Source organism: Zonotrichia leucophrys, chromosome 4A (assembly GCF_028769735.1).
Source record: "Zonotrichia leucophrys gambelii isolate GWCS_2022_RI chromosome 4A, RI_Zleu_2.0, whole genome shotgun sequence".
Lineage (NCBI taxonomy): Eukaryota > Metazoa > Chordata > Aves > Passeriformes > Passerellidae > Zonotrichia > Zonotrichia leucophrys.
Genome location: NC_088174.1, coordinates 3557844 through 3579440, shown reverse-complemented (window position 1 = coordinate 3579440; position 21597 = coordinate 3557844). Strand labels below are relative to the sequence as shown.

The window sequence follows — 21597 nt, the reverse complement described above, 5'->3', positions numbered from 1 at the left end:
AGTCCAGACGCTGTCAGGCTTGGTGTCTACTCTCTTGTTCCATTTTTAAGCCTGTACATTTGAGACTTTGTTTTTATTCAGCTTGGGTAGCTGTCTACCAACATCTTTTAAAATCAACCTTGATTTAGCTTCCTCTGTAATCCTTCAATCCCTCTGGGACAACCTTTACACTGTTTTTTGCAGCCAGCTGATTGTTCTCTCTCACTTCCAAATTTCCATGGGATATTTGCAATATCCCACTCTAATACCCACTAATCCATTAAAAATACCCATGAGATAGATTAGGTAATCCACTGTGCCTCACAGATTGTGCTCCTTAACTCTGTGCTTCCCCTGGAACAGCCACAGAGCAGGTGCTGCACCTGCCCTGGGAAAGCACAGTTCCTCCAAAAGGATCCCTCAGCCCTGGCTTAGCAGCAGGCACAGTTTGCTTGAGAAAATGTTCTGTGACTGTTCAGGTCCATAGGGAGGCTTCATGTGACAACAGGCTGGGACTGTGGTGCTGTTATCCAGGTTAAGCTGTGTGTTTGCAAAGAGCATCTCAGGGAGCAGAGCTTGCAGGAACAGAGGTCAGCCCTGCCTGCTCTGCAAGGGCTGTGGCTCCTCGCTGAACAGGAGCCTCATTGCTTGCACCATGGCTGTGTTTGGATATTCCAAAAGTCTGCTCAGGAGCTGAGCTGTGGTTTTACCCTTCCTTAGATGTTCCATCCTACCTTTGTGCTGTCCTTGATATGGTGAGAGCTTCCTCCAACATGGCATTTTCCTTGGGAAGTCCCAAGTATTCCCCTTTCTTAAATAAATATTTCAAGTTCAGTTGTCTGACTGGATGAGGTGACAATGCCAGGATGCCAGGAGAGGACAATGGCGCAGGAAATCCTCATTATCCTCCTTGTACAGGGTGGTGCTGTGCCTGGTATGGTGTAGATGGATGGAAACCACACCAGGGTTAGGCAAGATCTCATTCTGTGCCTGGGCTCAGTGGTGTAAAAAGGGCCAGGCACTCCCTAAAAGAGTATGGCAAAATGTAGGAAATCTAAGAAATACCAAGGAAACCTAAGAAATACCCAAGAAACTGTTTTCTACCAGACCTACTTGGAGAGCAGCTGCAATCTCCATGGGAACTAGTGGTGGTAGATATCCTCCCTGCCCCTGCAGAGCCATGAATCCATGGGGAAAGAGCAGGCATTGACATTCCCAGACACCCTGGAGGCCAGGACCCTGTCTTTTAGCTCCAAAATCCCACTGAGAGATTCCTCAGCAGTGACAAGACCCTCATAAAACCTGTCCCTCCCCAACAAAAATCCAATAACAAATTTGCTAACTTGTCTTGAGACCACCTCTCCTTCTGGTAATGTATAAGAGTGTAAGGCCATGGAGGGCTTTGACCTTTTAAATCCAAGGGATTCCATGAGGGTGACCTGCTGGGAGTGGAGGGAGAGCTCCAATATCAGCCTCTGAATGTGTTTGATGTTTCTGGCTCTTGTGCTAAACCTGGCAAAAGAAATGCACAGCATTGGCTGTGTTTGGGGGAAGAGATCATGGAAATAAGAGTGGAAAAAACCAAGTGGGAAAAGGATTGGAAAGTGTTAAATGGATGTTTAAACCTGGATTTTATTGGAAAAGTTTGAGTAAGTTCTTAAGGGACCCTGCTGAACTCAGTGCTTCTAGATGTCACTGCAAATCAGAGGTGCTGGATGAAAGTGGTTCCCAGAACATTTCTGCTTTCATGATACATGGTCAGCTTTTCTTGTTCCTCAAGCAACGTTAACACTAAACTGAGGTTGTGCTTGATGCTGTACATAAGCTAAAATAAAAGGAAAGGAACAGGAAAATCAGTGTTGGGAAACTTCTTTGTGATTTGGCTTGTGTAGCCTGCTGGGCTGGCATCTTTTAGATGTTCTCTCACTGCTGTAGCAGAGCCCTGGTCCTGAGATCTGTAAGCACAGCTATTATGCAGACAGCAATTTGTGAGCTCCTCTTGCAATCTCCCTGTGTGCTGAAAACCCAGGAGCATTTCCATTCTGCCTGCACTGGAGTGTAGTAAATTTGAGTGTCCTGACAACAGGCTGGCCTCTGAGTTATCTTTTGGGTGGTTTCAAAAAAACGACAGCACAGGACTAATTAGTCCATCAGCCAAAAATGATTCAGGGCTATCTGTTTTGGGAGGGCCAGAGGGAGATTTATGAAGAGGACGAATGTTTTCATCCTGGCAGCAGCTCCTCAGCCAGCAACAAGCCCAGTGCTGGATGTGCCTCCTGCACCTCCAATTACCTGGGAGCTCTTGGCTCCCAACTAACCACGTCTGTCAGGCCTTGTGTAACCAGCCCATGACGTGGGCCTGGCTCTGAGCTGGAAACACAAAGCCAGGCTGCCCCCAGGTCCAGTGCTGGGAACAAAGGAGAGGAGCAGCCTGGGTGAGCCATTTTCTGCAGAAAGGACGAGTGGATGCTGAACGCCCCTGCCTCGTTGAGTAGTGTGGAGTGAGGACTGGAGGGAAAAGTGCTGGCAGTGGAATGACAATGACAGGCTGTGTGCTGGTTATGCCTGTGGTGGGACTGAGATTGCCCCAGGTGCTGGTCCTGTTGAGTGGGGGGGTCACTGAAAATGCAAGAGAGGTACTGTGGTGCCATGGTCCTTCACCAGCAAACCTGGCCCTCCTGCACCAGCCTTCTGTGCAGAAACACTTCCACCAGACAGCGTAGGGCAGCCTTGTCTGGGACTGCCTGGTTTGGGGCTGCCCTTCAGCTTCTGGAGGGTTTGAAGTGAGGAGCAGGGTTTTGCATGGATGGAATCTCATGCCTATGGCTGTTTACCATTGCAGGGTAAGGCACAGACCTGTTCTATATGCAGGTTTAGTAACTGAAGCCTCTAATTTTCTCTGGTTGGCTTTGTTTACTCAGCAGAAGACCTAAAAGCAGCTTTCCTGCTGCTGCAGGGATCTCAGAGACTGGTGATGCCACAGGCAGGGTGCAAGCAGGGAATGCTGAGGCTCATGCACAAAGCTGTCTTGAATAATTTCTCCTCTTGTCCAGAAGAGACAGGGCTGTGCTCGCTCCTGCTGCACACGTGATGCACTCCAATGGCAGGAGCTCAGCTGCCCCTTTGCCATCTCCAACCTCCTCCACAGAGTGAGCAGCTCCCAGGATGGCTGCAGAGGGTTTGGAGATGTTTCTGTGGTTTTAGGAGGGTTTTGTACAGGAGAGGTTCCTTTTTCTTTTGTCCCCATGAGTATGTCGTTGCTTCAGTGGCTGGTTTGTGGATACCAGGCTTTAAAATAGAGATGTAGACAAATTGGCAAAAGGCCAGAGGAGAGCAGCACTAATTGTCAGAGCTTTAGAAAACATGACCTCTGAGGAGAGGTTGAAGAAATCAGGTGCATTTAATCTAGACAAGGCAGTATGGGTGGGGGAGGGAGGGGGATGTCATGGTTTCTCAGAACATAAAAGCTGTTGTTAAGGAAGGATGATTGATTTATTCTTTCACTGTTGTGGAGGGGGGGGGGGAATGATGAGACCAAACTACATTTAAACTGCAGAGAAGATTTGGTTTGGATATCTAGGAAAAGCCTTCAGTGCAGTGAAATGTGGGAAGGTATTGTTCAGGGAAGCTGTGAAATTTCTGACACCCTGTTAATGCCTTTGTTCCTGTAGCTCAGACTAAAGGGTAATTTTCAGGCTGATCCCTGTCCCTCAGCACTGCAAACCTCAGCTCTGCCAGCAGGGCCAAGTCCACGTTGGTCAGGAATGCAGGAACCAGCATCCTTGAAGCCCTGGCTGCAGTTCATAACAATGATGTGGCTTCAGTGGACCATAAATGCAGCTCTGCTCTCCTGCCCACTGGTTTGGAGTCTCTTTGGCTGTGTCTGAGCTGCAGTTGGACATCTGAATGCAGAGGAACCTGAGCTTGCTCTGGTGTTGACTTCCTTGGGTAGGAGTGAAGAGGGGACAGCTTGGACCTAAGCTCCGGGCAGCTGCCTGAGTGATCACCCCCCTGTTTCACTGGATTTTGTGCTTTTGTCTTCAGTGAGCTCAGAACCAGGCTGAGTTCTGGGAGAGATGTCCCAGTCCAGGCTGCCATCACCTCTGGCTGGAGTGCAGGCACACACAGGCTTGGCAACACAACCATTTCTCTATACCTGTGCTGAGTTCTTTCAGTTAGCAACGTGACTCCAGGTGCTGGGGTTTGATGCATTATAAAATAAAATGTGAACGTAATAACCGGTTGCTGGGAAAATATTGCAGATTAGCACAACTTGTTCTCTACCTTGACTGTGTTTATATTTGACAAGTATCACTTGCAGAAAAAGGACAGGTTTTATTATAACTCTTTTGTCTGCTTCCCTCCCAACTTCCTGAGTGCATTATTCTTAGGCATCAAACTACTTCTTTCAGGACAAAATGTTGGTGAACTCTCCAGTGGTGGTGTGAAACAGGGATGTGTGAGGGTGCCATTCACTGGTAAAAGTGGCAGAATTTCTCACACTCCCTCACTCGTGATCTTGCCTATAAATCCTTCCCAGGTAGAAGCTTTTTCTTTAAGGGGAGGAAGCCTAGATCTTTGTACCCACTGGCAAGGCACAGATAAAAGCATGGGCCTTTAATATCAGGTTTACTTCTTTTGCCCTGTCTTGGATCCACAAATTCTGTCTCTTCTGGACAAATCTACAGATGACGTTATCCCATATTTGAAATACCCTACTTTTGTATCCCTCTTGCCTGAAGCTATTAACATTGGCAGAATTGATGTCCTTTGTTTATTTTTCTGTACTACTTAAAGTCTGAATGTTGGGCACCAGCTGGCCTGGTTTCCCATTGGGCTGCATTGAGAGTCAGGACATATTTCAGTGTTGGCTGTGTCCATGCTCCTGAGTGCCTGTCCTGAGCAGACTGGGAGCCAGCAGGGCTGGAGAAGGTGAAATGGCTTCCTTGGCATCAAGATGAAGTAGTGCAGTAAAGACAGGGCTTGCATTTCATTTTTGTAGGACAGTCACACACAGGAGCCCATGGGCTGCACACCCCAGGGCTCACAGAATTTGGGCAGTGCAGCCTCCCAAATTCTCTGATAGATGGGATGTGGAGGAGTCTGCAGTGCCAAGAGGAGCCCTGCTGACTCTGCAGGGAGCTGATCCCTCCAGCCCAGAGCTGCTCCTGGAGCTGGGAGAGGGGAGCTCTGGATCTCATCCCTGGCTCTGAGTCACTGCATGACCCCGGGCACTCGGATGCCACGGTGATGAACACAGCACAACTGTCTGCATGCATAGAATGCACTGCACAGGCTCTGGCTTTGACAGATATCTGTGCATCCCCACTGCCAGAGCTCCCCTGCTCTACCCACCCAGCCTGCTCTCACTGGGGGAACAGCCCTGGGTAGTGCTGGAGATGGTGGGGATGCACAGCCCCAGTGACACAAGCACTGCTGGGGATGGTGGGAGTGCACAGCCACAGTGACACAAACACTAGTGGGGATGGTGGGAATGCACAGCCACAGTGACACAAGCACTGGTGGGAATGCACAGCCACAATGACACAAGCACTGGTGGGGATGGTGGGGATGCACAGCCACAGTGACACAAGCACTGGTAGGGATGGTGGAGAAGGAGGGGATGCACAGCCACAGTGACACAAACACTGGTGGGGAAGGAGGGGATGCACAGCCACAGTGACACAGGCACTGGTGGGGATGGTGGGAATGCACAGCCACAGTGGCACAAGCACTGGTGGGGATGGTGGGGATGCACAGCCACAGTGGCACAAGCACTGGTGGGGATGGTGGGGAAGGAGGAGACGCACAGCCACAGTGACACAGGCACTGGTGGGGATGGTGGGAATGCACAGCCACAGTGGCACAAGCACTGGTGGGGATGGTGGGGAAGGAGGAGACGCACAGCCACAGTGACACAAGCACTGGTGGGGACAGGCTGGAAGCCAAGCAGGCAGTGGGGCACTCTTGGAGGGAGCAGCACTACATGGCAGAAAGGCTCTGGAGTGGGAATGTGGCTTCTGCCAGGCTCTGCTGCAGCCCTGTGCGTGGCCCTGACTCTCCTCCTGTAACTAATTAGCCTGCAAGATCCTCAGGGCAGCTCTGACTTCCTCCTCCTGCTATGGCTTCTATCACAAGGCCCTGATTTCAGGGCAAAAAAAAAAAAGACAAACTATCAAAGTGAGACTTCCTTAAAAGCTTTGCTGTGCCTGTGTCAGCCTCTGGCACAAAGAGGCTGCGGGAGGATCGTGTCTCCCTGGCGTGACTGTTGGTTATTTTCCCACCTGGCTCCCTTGTGAAGGATGAAGGCACAAGCACAGCGAAGATGTGTCTGGAGTGTGGCTGTGATGGCATCTTCAGAGGCTCCACGAGGTCTCCTGAGCTCCCCTGCCTCGGGCACCCTGTCAGCCAGCTCGGGAAGCTGGAGCCTGCACTGCCTCTTTAAGGAGATTTGCATAGCAGGGCCTAATTACAGTGGTTGATTCTGATGTTTTCAGTGTTGTTCATATTCCATTAAAGGATAATGCTGCTTAATTTGCAGCAGAGGGTCTCGGTGAACAGCACACCCAATCACAAGGCACCCCTAATGACACTGCTTCCCTACTTCTGGTAACACATAATTAAAAAATCACTCCATTTCCAGTTGTGTGGTTCTCCCCTCTCCCCCAATCTCCTAATTACTTTCTAAGCCATTTCATGATTATCTGTAAATATTTCAGCACTTAGATCTACTAATGAGTGCATGGAAGAGTTAATACCTTGAGTGGCACAACTGCTTGCCTTTCCCTTTCTAGTGATGCATTGCAAGGGATCATTTTCCACCTTGCATGTGTGAGGTAAAGGGGATTTTCTTGGGGTGGAATTGAGTTTGTGCTCTGCCTTTGGGGTTGTGGGCCTGAGCAGGGGAGGGGTAATGTGCAAAACCCCATTTCCAGCTGCAGGAGGTGTTTTACTGGGTTTGGTAGTGGGTGTGTGTCTCATTTTAAATTGCTTTACATGGCTTAAACCCCACAGTAAGGACTGCCCTATTCTCTAGTCTAAGCTCTGCTCTGAAAAGCCACCTTACAAATGCTGCTTTTCACTTCATAGATCTGTTTGCTGTACTTGTCTGGTGCCTTGGATGTTAAAACTCACTTGGGACTTTCAGGCTGAGTACTCAGAGCGAGCAGAGTGATGGAGGAGTGAGCTGGAGCAAGTTTCCTGCCCGTGGCTTTCATGGCCTTGAGTGCTGAGTTCTTTGTGTGGTCAATCAGGACCACCCTGTGCGAGCCCACTAGGAGCCTGCTGATGGTCTCTGAAGGGATTATTTGGAATAACCAGAGATAATTGTGTTACTAGGGGGTAATTAACTTCCAGAATAAAAAAAAAAAAAAAATCAAGCTTAGGCTGCACTGCTCCTTGGGGTGAGTCTGCAAGTCTGGGAGTGAGAAATCAAATCACTTGAGCACATTCAATTCCATGATACTCAGGGAATGTGGGGCTGCTTGGAATCAAATCCATGCATTTCTAGGCAATTCTTATATTGCAGATAAGAGAGGAGGACTTGAATGTGGTCCTAACCCAGCCTATTTGTGTTCCAGGTAACCCTGTCACAGTGGGAATGAGCATCCACATCTCCAGCATTGACCAGATCTCTGAAGTCAACATGGTAAGTTTGGAAAGAAAGAAAGGGAAAAAAAAAAACAACTATAAAATGTTCTTTCATTTTCTGACTGAGATTTACTTCCAAAGCAATGTTTTCTTGGAGGCATCTGGATCTCTGCTGGTACCTCTAGAATTTGTGCCATCTCATCTCATCCAGAGTAGATTCTTTTCACCTTCTCTGCTGGTGGCAGAGACATCTCCCCAAGTTACGCCTTGAAAAAGTAGACGCAAATTGTATTTTTTTGGTTGATACAAAGGTGGCTTTATGGTCAGTCTGTCCCTGCCAAGTTAAAAGCAGTGAGTTTTCATTTGGTGGTGGTAATTCAACATTTCCTTGGAGATCCATGCTGGAAAGAGAGGCTTCTAATGGAAATCTGGGTTTGGGTGGCATTGATAGATTGGAGCTTTTCATATAACTGTGAACAACAGCAACAAAAAAGAAATTATCTGCTCAGGTAGCGATGGTTTGGGGTGAAATCTGTGAAATTTGATGATTACTTTGGTCATGGTTTATGTTCATATCCAGGACTGTCCCTCAGAAACCCTCAGCACCCAGAAGGGGTCATAGATTGTGTTGTAATTGCCTAAACTTGCCTTTCTCCCTCCTGTCCAGAGGCTTTTCCTCCAGAGTCAGATCCTTTCCCAGGGGCTGAGTGCAGGGGGAGGCTGGTGGGAGCCTCCTGAGAGCTCCTGTCCAGTTCCTCCCTTGTGGCCTGTGCAGGAGGATCCTGGGCCACTTTAGAGCTCTTGCAGTTCAGGTCAATTAAAATCCCACTCTGCCCCTTCTCCTGTCCCATTTCTCTGTCTCTGGCCTCTCCTGCCCTGTTTTCCTGGCCCATCAGCTCTTCTGAGGAGGGGGGGGTGACACAACCTGACCAGTTGGTTTTGTTCCCAAGCTGGCTGAAAAGCCTGAATTTGTGTTGAAATGACCCAGGGGGAAGAGCCAGCCATAACCTTTATGTTCCTGAGTGAAAGTTCCTTTTGTTGACTCTGCCACCATGCCACCCTCACCTGAATTCCCTGCATGACCTGTGGCACCTCACCATGATGCTCAGAGATCTTGATCCTTTGGGCTCTGCACTTGTGCCTTAAGACCAAGACTTGCACAGACATAACTGGGTCCTGTGAGCCTGAGCAGCTCTGTCCCAGCACAGAAGGAGAGGGAAACAGAGCAGGCACCAGGGATCAGAGGGATGGAGCAGCTCTGCTGGGAGGAAAGGCTGGCACAGCTGGGATTGCACAGCCTGCAAAAAACCAGCTTAGGGGTGGCCTTCCAGTACCTGAAGGGAGCCCAGAAGAAAGGTGGAGAGAAACTTGTTTACAAGGGCTGGAGTGACAGGACAAGGGGGGATGGATTCAGACTAAAAGAGTAGGTTCACATTGGATCTTAGGAAAAGATTTTCCCCTGTGAGGGTGGGCTGGCCCTGGCACAGGGTGCCCAGAGCAGCTGTGGCTGCCCCTGGATCCCTGGCAGTGCCCAAGGCCAGGCTGGATGGGGCTCTGAGCAGCCTGGAACAGTGGAAGGTGTCCCTGCCCATGGCAGAGGGCTGGAACAAGGTGATCTTTAAGGTCCTTTGCAACCCAGACCATTCTGTGAAGACAGCTGAGCCCTGCAGGGGCTGGTGCAGGATGAACCTCCTGCTGGAGAGGTGTCCATGGACTACAGGGGCTGATCAAAGGCTTTGTCCAGCAGGTGAGAGCAGGGGCTCACAGCAGAGAGGAGAGAGCCACATTTACATGGCAAGGGTTGGAAAGTGCTGCTGTGGATCCTGCAGAGTTTGAGCAGCACAGGGATGGACACTGAGTGCTTTGATGGTGGTGGCATGGCTGTGGTCAGGCTGGGCACTACTGTCCATGCCATGCTCCTGTAGATGTGAAGGAATGTCACTTCTAGACCTTGATTATACCTCCTGGCTCTCTGTTTGACAAGAAAAATGTCCTGCTCATCTTTTCTACATAGATTGAGGCAGGGGGAGAGGGTGTGGAAAGGTTTGGGGATGGGAGATGAGGTGGCTGTAGGTGAGAACTTATTCAGGATCAAGATCTCTGAGCATCATGGTGAGGCAGCTTCAAGAAGGGGTTAAGAATCAGAATCATCTTAAAGAACAAACATTTAAGGAGCAGAAGAGTTCTCATGTGATGTAAGTTTCCAGGCTGAAGGGATTTTATGTGCATCATTCTTCTGTGTGACAGATGCCCCGGGGAAAGGGCTGTGTTTTACCCCTGCTCTGGACATGGATACTGGCAAGAAAAACAAGGCATTTTTTTGGCATCATGTGTGCTTGGGAAAGGAACTGTGCAATGAATAAATTAAAGGCGCACAAGTGAAGCTGGGTTGTCATGGTGACCAAATAGCTTCTATTGTTCCACAAGGAGTGTTATTACTTACTACCCCTTGTAGGATAATTAATTAATCCTCAGACATCCTTTTGGGAACAATGGCCCTGGTGCTGGGGCTGGGCAGGCTGAGAGCCCCCGGCTCTCCCAGGCCTCTCCCTGGGACTCCTGGCGCCTGCTGGCTGCCTCTGGTGGGGAACAAGTGCTGTCACTGACCAGGCATTGCATGGGCTTCCAAAAGCTGCTTGCCACAGGAGTCCAGCTGGCTCTGGAGCTGTGCAACAATCCAGCTCCATCCACCATCACTCCTTGCCCTCACTCCCATGGGAGCCGTGTTCCCAAAGTGGAGATGTGGTGACATTCCTGTCCTGGAGGACACAGGGCTCTCTGAGGAGGCACCACAGTGATGTCCTTCTGCTGGGACAGACAGACACACCGTGTTCCCAGACACTCTGACACACAGAACACTTTGCACTGTCTGTAGATGCCATGTGTGTTCTGACACCCAAAGCTGATGCGCCCCTGTGACGGTGTTCACAGGGGTTCTTGGATGAGGGAAGAGACGAGGATTTGACTCCATGTTTCAGAAGGCTTGATTTATTATTTTATGATATATATTATATTAAAATTATACTAAGAGAATAGAAGAAAGGATTTCATCAGAAGGCTAACTAAGAATAGAATAGCAAAGAATGATAACAAAGGTTTGTGGCTCGGCTCTCTGTCCAAGCTAGCTGGGCTGTGATTGGCCATTAATTACAAACATCTAACATGGGCCAATCAAAGATGTACCTGTTGCATTCCACAGCAGCAGATAATCAATGTTTATGTTTTGTTCCTGAGGCCTCTCAGCTTCTCAGGAGGAAAAATCTTAAGGAAAGGATTTTTCATAAAAGATGTCTGCGACACACCCCCAGCTCCCTGAGGGCCATTCCCAGATCCTGTGCCATGCCAGGCTGCAGGGTGTTCAAAGGTACAGTGGCAACCTTCTCCCAGTCATGAGAGACCAAAACTGCAGCCCTTATTTTAAAAAGTGTCCCCTCCTGGTCCATGGCACTGCTGCCTGTGTGTGGTCAGCCATAGTTGCAAGCTCACTTTCTGGAGCGCTGCTTTCTTGCTGTGTACCCCCCTCAGCATGGCCAAGCAATGCTGAGCTGCAGCCTCTGTTCTTGTCAGTGATTAGAAGGATTATTTGCTGAGCCAAGATCAGTGACATCAATTGAAATGTCTGGGGAAGGATGCCAGGGGCCAGGCCAAACAGGTATTGGGGAGGGCACATTTGAGTGGCAGACCCTCTGGGAAGTGCTGATCCATGAAGATGAAAGGCTTCGCTGGAGCCTTTTCATCTCCTGTACACATTTGCAAGGTGGGGATTTGAAGGCAGGCTGAGAGGAGGAATGTCTTCCTGCTGCTGTTGACTAGCTCAGGTGAGCCATGAAGGACAGAGGGATGGTGTCTCCTGGATAGCTCACCCAGCCCTTCTCCTTTGAGGTGACCTGGGACTGAGTTGCAGTGAGCAGGGTGATGCCTAGAATGGCTACCTAGTGTTGCCCTGATTTTTTAGGTTCTTCTAAGCCTTCTGTTGTTTACATTCTTGTAACAAACTTTCTCGCACACCTTATGTAAATAACTCATTATTTTGCATTCTTTTATGGAGGAGGAGAAATTTGAAGGACTGTTGGTTTGTCCAGTGTCATTGGAGAGGTGGCACTGTCACCCTCCTGTTCACTGTCACTTTTGGGAATCTATAAATGTTGGAGTCAGAAATTAAAAATTCTCTTTTTACCTTGGAAGAGCTGCTTGTGCGCGTTGTGTTATTTCATGTCCTACAGCGACAACCTAGAGCAGATGCCAGACAGAGTTAAAATAAAAAAGTGTTTATTAAAGGCCTTTAACAGGCACACTTTGGGCAGTGCAGGAGCCTGGCAGAGGCTACACCCAAGATGGATATGAGTTTTTTGGGTTGATATAAGTTTGGCCTATTTGCATATCAGAGGTTCATTCCCCAATTACAGCTTCAGGTAATGAAGTCACATTGCCTCAGTTTGCTTCCCTCTAATTTACTTTTGTTTATATTTATTTGGGCTGTGATGGTGTCCTTGGCTCTCAGGCCTGGAAGGATTGTTCTGTCTGACCAAACTGAAGAGAGCTTCCCAGCACTCTGTATGGAGTTCAGAGCTTCACACTAATGCAGTGCAGGATCTGAAAAATAGAAAAGATAAAGCTTAAGGCATCAAGGGAACAGCCTGCAGGTGTTTATGGACTCTTGTTGGTGTGCAGTGGCACGGGGGCAGTGACAGTTTCAGGTCTCTTGGTGTGGTGCCAGGTTCCTGAGGAGTCCAGCAGCATTCTGAGCTGGGGAATGCAGAGCTCTGGCAGTGTGGAGCTCATGTCACTCTCAGCTGGAGCAGACTGGGGGTGTCTGTCCTTGTGTTTCATGGTCTGAATGCTGCCCACAGTCACTCACCTAAGGGCCTGCTTCTGGGGGTGCCATTCTGATGTTGTCCAGCACCAATGGCTTCAGAAAGAGCTGCAGGTCTCTCCCCATTGCTGGATGTCCTTCCATCCAGCTGAGGACTCAGGGTGTGCTGTATATTCCTGCATGATTGGACTAGACAAGGACTAATCCTTCCAAAGCAGCCTTTTCCCTCTCTAGGCAATCTCTGGGGATGTATTTTTCTAGCACCAGACAGTTCAGACTCCCTTGAAGTATTAATGAACTATTTCAATAAGGAAAACTACCAGAAGTTTTGTATGCATTTGAAATAAGAGGAGGTTACCCTTCATAAGGCTTCAATTTTCCTGCCCTATGATCTGTGCAGTCCTAAACCTGCTCCCTCCTGTGTCTGCACACCGTAGACAGCTCGGAGCATCCAGCCATTATAGTCATGATTTCTTTGTGCCTCCTATAATTTATTCATCCCAAGATGCTCTCCTACATCTGCAATAACATCATTTCAGTTTGTTATAGCACCAGCTTTAAAGTTTTATAAACCTGGTGACAAGTTGAAAAGTTACAAGAGGATTGTTGCAGAGGGCTAGTGTAGGAAACAAGGCTTCCAGACAAAAACATTTGCAGGAATAGGGCTGTGAAAGGAAGGATGCCTGTGGCATTGCCAATTCCTTTTGCTGGGGGACAGCCTGCAGTGGGGAGGGGTTAGGGGCCAGGGCATGGGGCTTGGCAAAGCTGACCTTGATGTTTTGCTTCAGAATGGTCTGGATTGGAAGGGATTTAAAGCTCATCTCATTCCAAATCAGGACACTTCCCACCACCCCAGGTTGTTCCAAGCCCCATCCAACCTGGCCTTGGACACATCCAGGGGCTGCCACAGCTTCTCTGGGCAGCCTCTTCCAATGGCTCACTGCTTCCCAGCCCCGTGCCCCTGCTGCCAGGCTGTGCCTTGTTGGAGTGACTGCTCTGGTGCTGGCACTGGATCTCTTGGAGGTTACAGCAGGAAGCATCGTGGCTGTTATTGCCCAACTTCTCAAAGCTTGCTTCAAAAACAAGCTGTCTGGTTTGGCAGATTTCCCTGCTCAAGAGATGTAAGCATGTCTCCAGACAACCATGAGCTGCAATGGTTTTCAATTGGCTTTTAACCCAAAATGAAGTGGACCAGATTTGTGTAAGAGTGTTCTTGACCAGGACAGTTCATCCTACAACCTGTTATGCCATCAACAGTAGGGCATCACTCTCCTCACTACATCAAATTTTCCATCTTTTGGGTGTGCTTGAAATTGACTTTTTGGTGAAATGTGTCCTGAGCAGGCTTTGCAGTTCTGTTTTTTATGAAATATATGTACACCTGCAATACTGGACAAACCCAACTTTGCTGCAATGTGCCCTTGAAAAGGATTTTCCATTGCTGTAGATGCCTTGAGCTGTGAAAACCAAGATTTTAAAGAAGAAAGTTCTACTATTATGCAGTGCCTTTTAGTACCATCTATTCTCTTGAAATGTGTCAATGTTTTCCTTACTCTTAATTGAACACGTTCTGTTTTGTTGCTGTCTCTTTTCAATGGAGAAATGATGTGCAGATACTCCTCAGTCTCTATGTCCTTGGGTATCCAAATGTTTTTTAAAAGCAAAGGTTAAAGCATTTAAATTCTGCAGTCAGAGTTTTCTGGAGTTATGTGCTGTGAGATACAAGTATGACATGACACTCCAGTGCTGCAAATGTTTCTCTGTAGCCTTGGGTATCCCCAGCCCTGTGACACTGTGGTATCTAAACTCTGTGTGTGTGTATACATCACATCTTCATATTCAAGGCTGCTGAATATTTAGGACTGCCAAAATATGGGAAAGCTAGGAGGTTGGTGCTGAGCTGCAGCTGGTGCTCTGTCATGGTGCTGCAGGGGATACAGTCCTGCTGGATTGCTGGAGGCTCCTGGGATGGAAGGGCTGTAGGTAGCAGAGGGGGCTGTGGGGCCTTACTGGTGGAGAAGGATTCAGGGGGCATTCATGTTGGATATCAGGAAAAATTTCTTCCCTAAATGAGTGGATAAGAATTTAAACAGGCTCCCCAGGGAAGTGTGAAGTCACCATCCCTGGCAGTGCTCAAAAACCAAGCAGACCTGGCAGTGTGTGGTGTGGTTTAGTGGCCATGGGGGTGTTTGGTCAAAGGCTGGACCTGATGACCTTGGATGTCTTTCCCAACCTTATTGATTCTATGAGTCTTGATCTGCTCATGGTGAGGATGGCAGAGCTCTGACTTGGGGTGGGCAATCCCTACAGGCATGGGCAGGTGGGGTTTTGTGCTTTTCTTATTCACAAGGGGCTTCTGTGTGAGCTAAACCAGGGTATTGCAGCAGGCAGCTGGGATGGAAGGTTCCTTCAGGGCTGGAAGTGTCTGTGCCCTCCTCTGCTGGTGTCACACAGCTCCTGTCCCTTCAGCTCCTGGTGTGGGGAGCTGCAGTGCATGGCATGGCTGGGAAACCAAGCCATGCTGCTTCTGTGCACTGAAACTGCATCTCCTGGAGGGGAGGGTTACCAGGGGAGGCAAAGGTCCATGTGCACACTGCCATCAGTCATACAGGACCTGCTCACTTTGCTTCTCCAGCAGTGGCAAGTGGGAGACACACGACCACTGGGCTGGCTGAGGGAAAGCAGCAGCATATTGATGGTTTTTCCTGCTGCTGGAGGGGTGTTTGGAGCAATAAAAGATGGCTGTGGCAGGGTGGAGAGCAACCTCCAAATCACGCTGGACTTGGCAGCTTTGAGATGCTCTTGTTTGCATGCAGAAGGCACAACTGCCTGCTCGGTGGCTTGTCTGGAGAGAGAGTAAGAGTAGAAATGCACTGATCTCCAGAAACACCTTTGCAAAGCTGATGCCAGGGACACACCTCACCTGCCATCCTTAGATTTGTGGTTAGGATTGTTTCATCCTTGCAGCAGTGATATCCTGTGAGTGCTGAGGCTTAGGGTGACTTCCCCAGCACTGACACTGACTAAAAAGCCAAGGATCAGATGTGGACACCTGCTCACATCACACAATGCCCTTCTTTAACAGAATTCCCACTGGTTGTGCTGAAACATCCCTTGGACTGAGATGGAGTGTGAGGACAAGGAAAGCATCTGGCCTCAGAGATGCTCTGCAGGGTGGTGGTCAGGGATTGGGGGCTGAAGTTCAAACAAGGAGTGGTCCCCTGTCTGCCTGAAAGATGGGGATGGTTATTCCAAAGGGGTTGAATAAAACAGTCAAGAATAAAGTGAACTCGTCAAGGAGCCTGAAGTGCTCCCCATTCACTGCTTCTGAAATCAGTTGCAAAGAGATTGTCCCGGCCTAAAAGCTGGAAAATAGGTCAGTGTGACTCATATGTCAATATTTACTGCATTTATGGCAACTTGTAGAAGGGAAAAATCTCGCCTGCCTCCCATAATGCTTCACAAGTTATCCCATTGCCATGGCAGAGCCCTCTCCGTGCCCTTGCTCCTGGTTCTGCTGTGCCTGCAGTGACAGCCCCGTGAATTCACCACTACTTCAGCCCAGTTGCTAAGTAACAAGCCAAAGATCACCATGCAGGCTCTCCAAATGCCGTGGCCAGCTGGGAGCTGGATCTACACAAAGCCCCAGGAATTCCTTTGGAGACAGAGGTCTCAAGGACTCGCTGCCTGTGGAGCAGGGAGCAGCCTGGTGGAGCAGCAATCCTGCCTGAGGCTCCTCCTGTGAGGGGACAGCTCCTCTGCTTCCCAAAAAGGGCTCCTCAGTGCTTGCGATGATGGGCTATGACTTCTTCAGCATTAATGGTGACCTTGGATGAATATTTTTGTTGGCCAAATGGCACAATTTGGCCATAAGTAGGAGAACTGTGGGAACCTTGCTGGAGCAAGACTGAACTGCTGGACAAGGGAATGATTCTCTCTCTTGCCCCTGAAGCTTTTTATTCTGCTCTGCTTGTTTCTGCCTGGGGGCCTTCCAGCATTCACCTGATATCTTAATGGGAGAGTTTGCAGGATCTCTTCGTCTGCACAATGGGAAATTCTGGGTTATGGCAAAGCTGTGGGGTGAACTGGCTGATTCCCTGCCCAGAGCTTGGGGCTTGCAGCATGAACAAAACCTGGTGGCAATGCTTGTCAAGAGTGATCCCCCAGTGAGAGTCTTTATCCAATTCAGGGTGCCTCTGACATAGGGAGTAATTGGCATCTGACTCTATTGATTCAGAATGCTGAACAATTGATTTATTAAAACTGTACTATATTACATTATACTAAAGATATGCTAAAAGGATACTACAGAAAAGATACTAAAGAAAAACCTGTGACTGTCTGAGATAGCCAGGACACAGCTTGGAGTGATTGGCTAATGAATCAAAACAATCTTTATTAGAATTTAATTGACAAATCACTTCAGGTAAACAATCTTCTTAACACATTCCACATGTGCAAAAACAACAGGAGCTGCAGGTAGAGATAAGAATTGGTTTCTCTTCTTCAGGAAAAATCCTGTGAGAGAGAATTATGTCTCTCTGTGTTCAGAGGATGTGGCACAAGCCTTTGCAGGGTGCTGCCCTCCCTGAGGAGCAGGGAGCCCTCTAGGCCACGTTGGGGGGCTGAGCTGAGCCTGCTGCAGTGCCCAGCAGCAGAGTCCCCATGCTCTGCTCTCCAGGCAGGTTTCCAAATGGGGCCATTCGGGTGCACTCAGAGCTCCCTGGGCTCTTGGGAGGTGCCTGCACCCCACGCCAGGAGAGGATCGTGCTGGGGGGGAGGCGAGGCTGTGGCTGGATGCTTTGCAGCGTGCCTTCAGCTGAACAGGGCTATGCATTGCAGTGCTCCATCTGTTCCTCTAGCAGCCGAGTTATCTTTAGCTCTGAACATGTCAGTGTTGTATGGTGCTGGTATGAACCACTTCAGCTTGCACCCCAGCATTCCTGTAGTAGTTAGAATTCCTACTGCAGAAAACTGCCTGGGATAATTCCCCCCCCCCTCCCTGCCTTGCTTAAATTTTTATTCATGTTTTCACATGGGCAAAACTCCCCCCACCAATATATATATTTATATATATATACATGTATTAAAAAGCTGGCTCTATTTGTGAGCAATGTTCCAAAGTGCCACCTGTTTCAATAGCAATGTTGCAGCATTGGAGAGGATTACTGCAGAATGCTAAAGTAGCTCTCCCCCCAAGTGAAAGCTTCATCTGATTTGATTGAAAACCAAATTAGACCTTGAGAATCTGACCTTCTGACATCCTGTCATATATACATTTAAAGCGCCCAGCAACAGAGAATGTATTTTGTGCAAGGATGCCAGTACCTCAATATAGAACCTAAATCCAAATACAAGTGCTTGCGTGTCGTGCTGATATTTGAATATGTAAATAAATGGGGCTATAAATAGCTCTATATGTTATGTACATGTTAAGTGAAGGTGGCAGATCCGACAGCTGAATGGCTCTGCTGTTTCTGAATGCTGGGACAGGCTCCCTGCACGCTCTCCACATCTCTCATGTTTGCTCCTACCCCTCTCAGCCTCTCTGCTATCACATTTTTCAGGCCTCTGGAGAAGATCGTGTGTGGGGACAGGAGCTGTTAATATTCTGAGTCTGTGCTGAGTTGCTAGGCTACAGAGAAAAAGGAACATTCAAGGAAAAGGGATGGTGGAAGGAAGAGGGTCTGCTGAGCTGCTTGGAGCTCCAGAGAGGTCCTCTAGCCAGATGAAGGGATCATTTTGGGGAAGGAGGGCGTTCACACATGTAGGATGAGCTGTGGGATGTCCCTGTTGCCTTGGCACAAACAGAATCTCAGGCCAGCCCCAGCCAGAAAAAAAATGGCAGAGGAGGGAGTAAAAGGCAAGATATACTGGTCCCTCCCACATCCCTGCTTGCCAGGTGTGCACAGCTGCTCTCCTGCTGGGTGTGCTGGGTCACCTGGCTGAGCATCTCACACACCCCTGCCTGCATCTCCCAGGGGGTGCTGACCTCCCAGCTGAGGCTCTGGTGAGGAGGGAAGCAAACCCAAACCATGCTCAGTGCTTACAGATTGGATCTCACCTCCTTTTCCCTCTGCAGCACCTTGCTACCCCAGCATCCCTAAATCTCCAGTGTGACCACAGGGGAGGACAGCCTGTGCCTTCTGTGTCCCTGACCACCTCCTTTGATGCTTTCCTAGGTCACTGATACCAAAGCATTGACCCTTTTATCCTTCAAGAGTTTGTAGCTAGGTTTGCAGGGGATGTGAGGTTTTACAATACAGAAGCTCCTGTCTGAGCCTCGTTATTGCTTGCCTCAAAAAGGAGTGTCAGGTATTCAGTTGTACCAGCTGTGAGCCACCAGACCCTTCAGGTGCTCTGTGCTCCACTCTTCTGGAGGGATGGGTTTACCCTACACTTCTCTCTGTATCAGATCCCTCAGAGAAAAAAAAAAAATTAAACAGTGCTTTTGGGTATTTTTATTATCTAGATACTTTATTTACTGAGCTCCCGTGGGCTCCCTGCCAGCTCTGCAAATAGAGCTCCTTGGCTCCAGGACTGTTGGTCCTGGTGCTGCAGCGAGCACTCACTCAGCGTGGACAGGGACTGCAGCTTGTTCTCTCCATCCAGTTGGCTGTGAAGCCAAAGTCTGCTCTGCTTGTGGACCTCCACAGCCTGCTGAAACCTCTTTTTTTTCCCCTTTGTGCATCCTGCAATAAGCTTGACTTGTTCAGCAGAATCAGGAGTGTTTCCTACAGCTGCAGTGTGAATGCTGTTTGCAGTGCTACCAGCACCCACCCATCAGGTCTGGGATCCCACAGGCAGCATTGGGGTGGATGAAGTGGGAGAGGACCAGCAGGGTCCATATGATGGGCATTGCTGCTGGCCTCATCCTGGGCTGGTTCCCTTGGCTTGAGCCTGGAATGACCATGGGGACACTCACCCATGGATGGAGGAGGAGGTACCCATCATCCATCCATCCATCCATCCATCCATCCATCCATCCATCCATCCATCCATCCATCATCCATCCATCCCTCCGTCCTGCTGGCTTCTTCCATGACAGTAGAAATTCTTCCCTAGGACAGATTCATTGATCCCCCTGCCCCTTCCAGCTGTCCAGCAGGACTGGGCAGTGCTCTGTCCACACCACAGCTGCCAAAGCTGATTTCTGACCCTTTTCTCTAACACCATTCCCTCTCACTGAGGTTGTCACCTGAGGGGCCGCACATGCAGCTGTGCAGATAATTCACCTGCAGAAAGTCACCCCAGACACAGAGCCAGGTCTCTGGGAGCAGGAGGCTGAGAGTTTGCAGGGGAAATGGTTTGTGTCCAGTTTGCTTGCTCATGTTAAAAAGCAGGACTTGCTTTTCCAACCCCAGAGCTGCCATCCTCTGTGCTGAGACCGTGCCTGACCTAACTGAACTCCCCTGACAGAAGTATGTTCTGTTCTTCACCATCTTCTTCATCTTCACTTCATCATGTTTTGCTCTTCATCATCTGCTTCGTCTTCATCATGTTCTGCTCTTCATCATCTACTTCATCTTCATCTTCATCTTCATCTTCACTTCTTCATGTTCTGCTCTTCATCATCTACTTCATCCTTCCCACATGATCAAACTTTGCTTTCTCTAGGAAGCAAACTCCAGTCTAAATTTTTGGTCAAGTCAATCTGTGCCAGCCTAGCTGAGGTGATGGTTTCACCCAGGAGGTGTTAGTTGTCTTAAATGATTTAAAGGATTTGTTTGCCTCTGGCTAACTCCCGGGAAATGACATCTTTCTGGCAATTTTCAGAGCTTGAAACAGGAAACCTTCCTTCCCTCAGTTAAAACAATGTTTTCAAAGCCTTGTGTGCCTTGATATTGTTACCGAGTGTCATGGTTTCAATGCTCAGAGCTGGATATACTGCATTTTATTTTGCCTTGTAAAGTAATAATATTGCTTTATTTATAACATGAATTCCTACCTCTGCAGCCCCAAACTGCACTGGAGGTCTTGAGAAGCACAGGGAATTACAAGCTCTGTCTAATTTTTTTCCTCAGGGAGGAAAAAATAATTTCTGTGTTTACACATTTAGTACTTGCCCAGAGATGTGGGGGAAAGGTTTAGGAAGCATCACTCATCTTCCAGCATCAACTTTCCCTTGACATAATCCAGTTTTCTTCCTCCATCCTTCTGAGAGCTTTAGAAACTGATATCTTCACTAGTCACTGTTCAAACGCCTCACTCAGATTTAATTTACTCTAATAGGCTGGTTGTTGCATGTTTAATTAAATACCAAGTAATTATTAAAAGCATTTTTGAGCTTTCATGGCTGTATATTAGATATGGCAATATGTGTGTACAGGAGGATGCTGGCAGCACAGGCTGTGAGGCAGGAAGGAGAGGAAAGGGGAGCAGAGAGGTGGGATTGAGGCACCTCATGTGGAAGGCAGCAGGGTAGAGGGCTGGGTTAGTGCAGGTCAGCAGAGGAAGGTGAAGATGGCCTTGGAAAACACAAGAGATTTTTGTGGTGGATCAATAGAAACTGTTTTAAATCACCAAGCACTTCACACCAAAATAACGTCTTGTAATAAAAGCAAGTTCTTGGATTCCCTTTCCCAGCTCTGCAATGCCTGGTCATAATTCTTCTCTGGGACTCCACAGAAACAGGGCATTAATGTTCATGTGTCCCACATTGTGGGCATGGGTGGCCTTGTGCATGCCTGGGGAGAGGTTAAGGGAGTTAACAAAAGGGGCTTAGGTAAGATTTTGTCTTAAGTAAATATAGTAAGGGAGAGAAGAGTCTTGGGAAGGTTTGGAGCAGCCATTTGGTTACATGTGATGCTCTAGCAAAACACAAATGTGAGTTCCCTAGCAGTTCTCAGCCCATCTAGGTTTAGAATATTGTGTAACAGCATCCCTTTCTGCCCCCAAAATGGCCAAATTCACATAGTGCCTTTCCCAAGATTTATGTATGGCCTTGCTTCTCTGCCCTTAGGTGGGTGTCTGGCCAAAGTGTGCCCTTCTGTGCTGCTTTGCCATGGCAAGCTGCAGGAAACAAAAATGTGTCCCCATTAAGTGGTTGCTCTCTGGAATAGGCAATTTCTCAGGCTGTGGTGGGGTTTGAGAGTAATCCAGCTGGTGGTGCAGAAACAGGACAATTGAGGGCAGGAAGGGCTCTGCGTTGGCCTGGCTGCTGGCCCTTGGGGGGCAGAGGGAGGAACCAGCCCTCAGGAATGGTGTGCACCAGC

At 48.7% G+C, this 21597-nt stretch overlaps 1 protein-coding gene across 2 annotated transcripts in view; it reads left to right on the top strand.

Annotated features, from left to right (window-relative positions):
• Positions 1 to 21597, top strand: part of LOC135447895 (gamma-aminobutyric acid receptor subunit beta-4) — a 78726-nt gene that overhangs the window by 20137 nt on the left and 36992 nt on the right. For both annotated transcript variants that reach the window (XM_064713081.1, XM_064713082.1), the window contains exon 3: positions 7560 to 7627. In XM_064713081.1, the coding sequence (XP_064569151.1) occupies positions 7560 to 7627 (68 nt within the window). The remainder of the gene's footprint in view (positions 1 to 7559; positions 7628 to 21597) is intronic.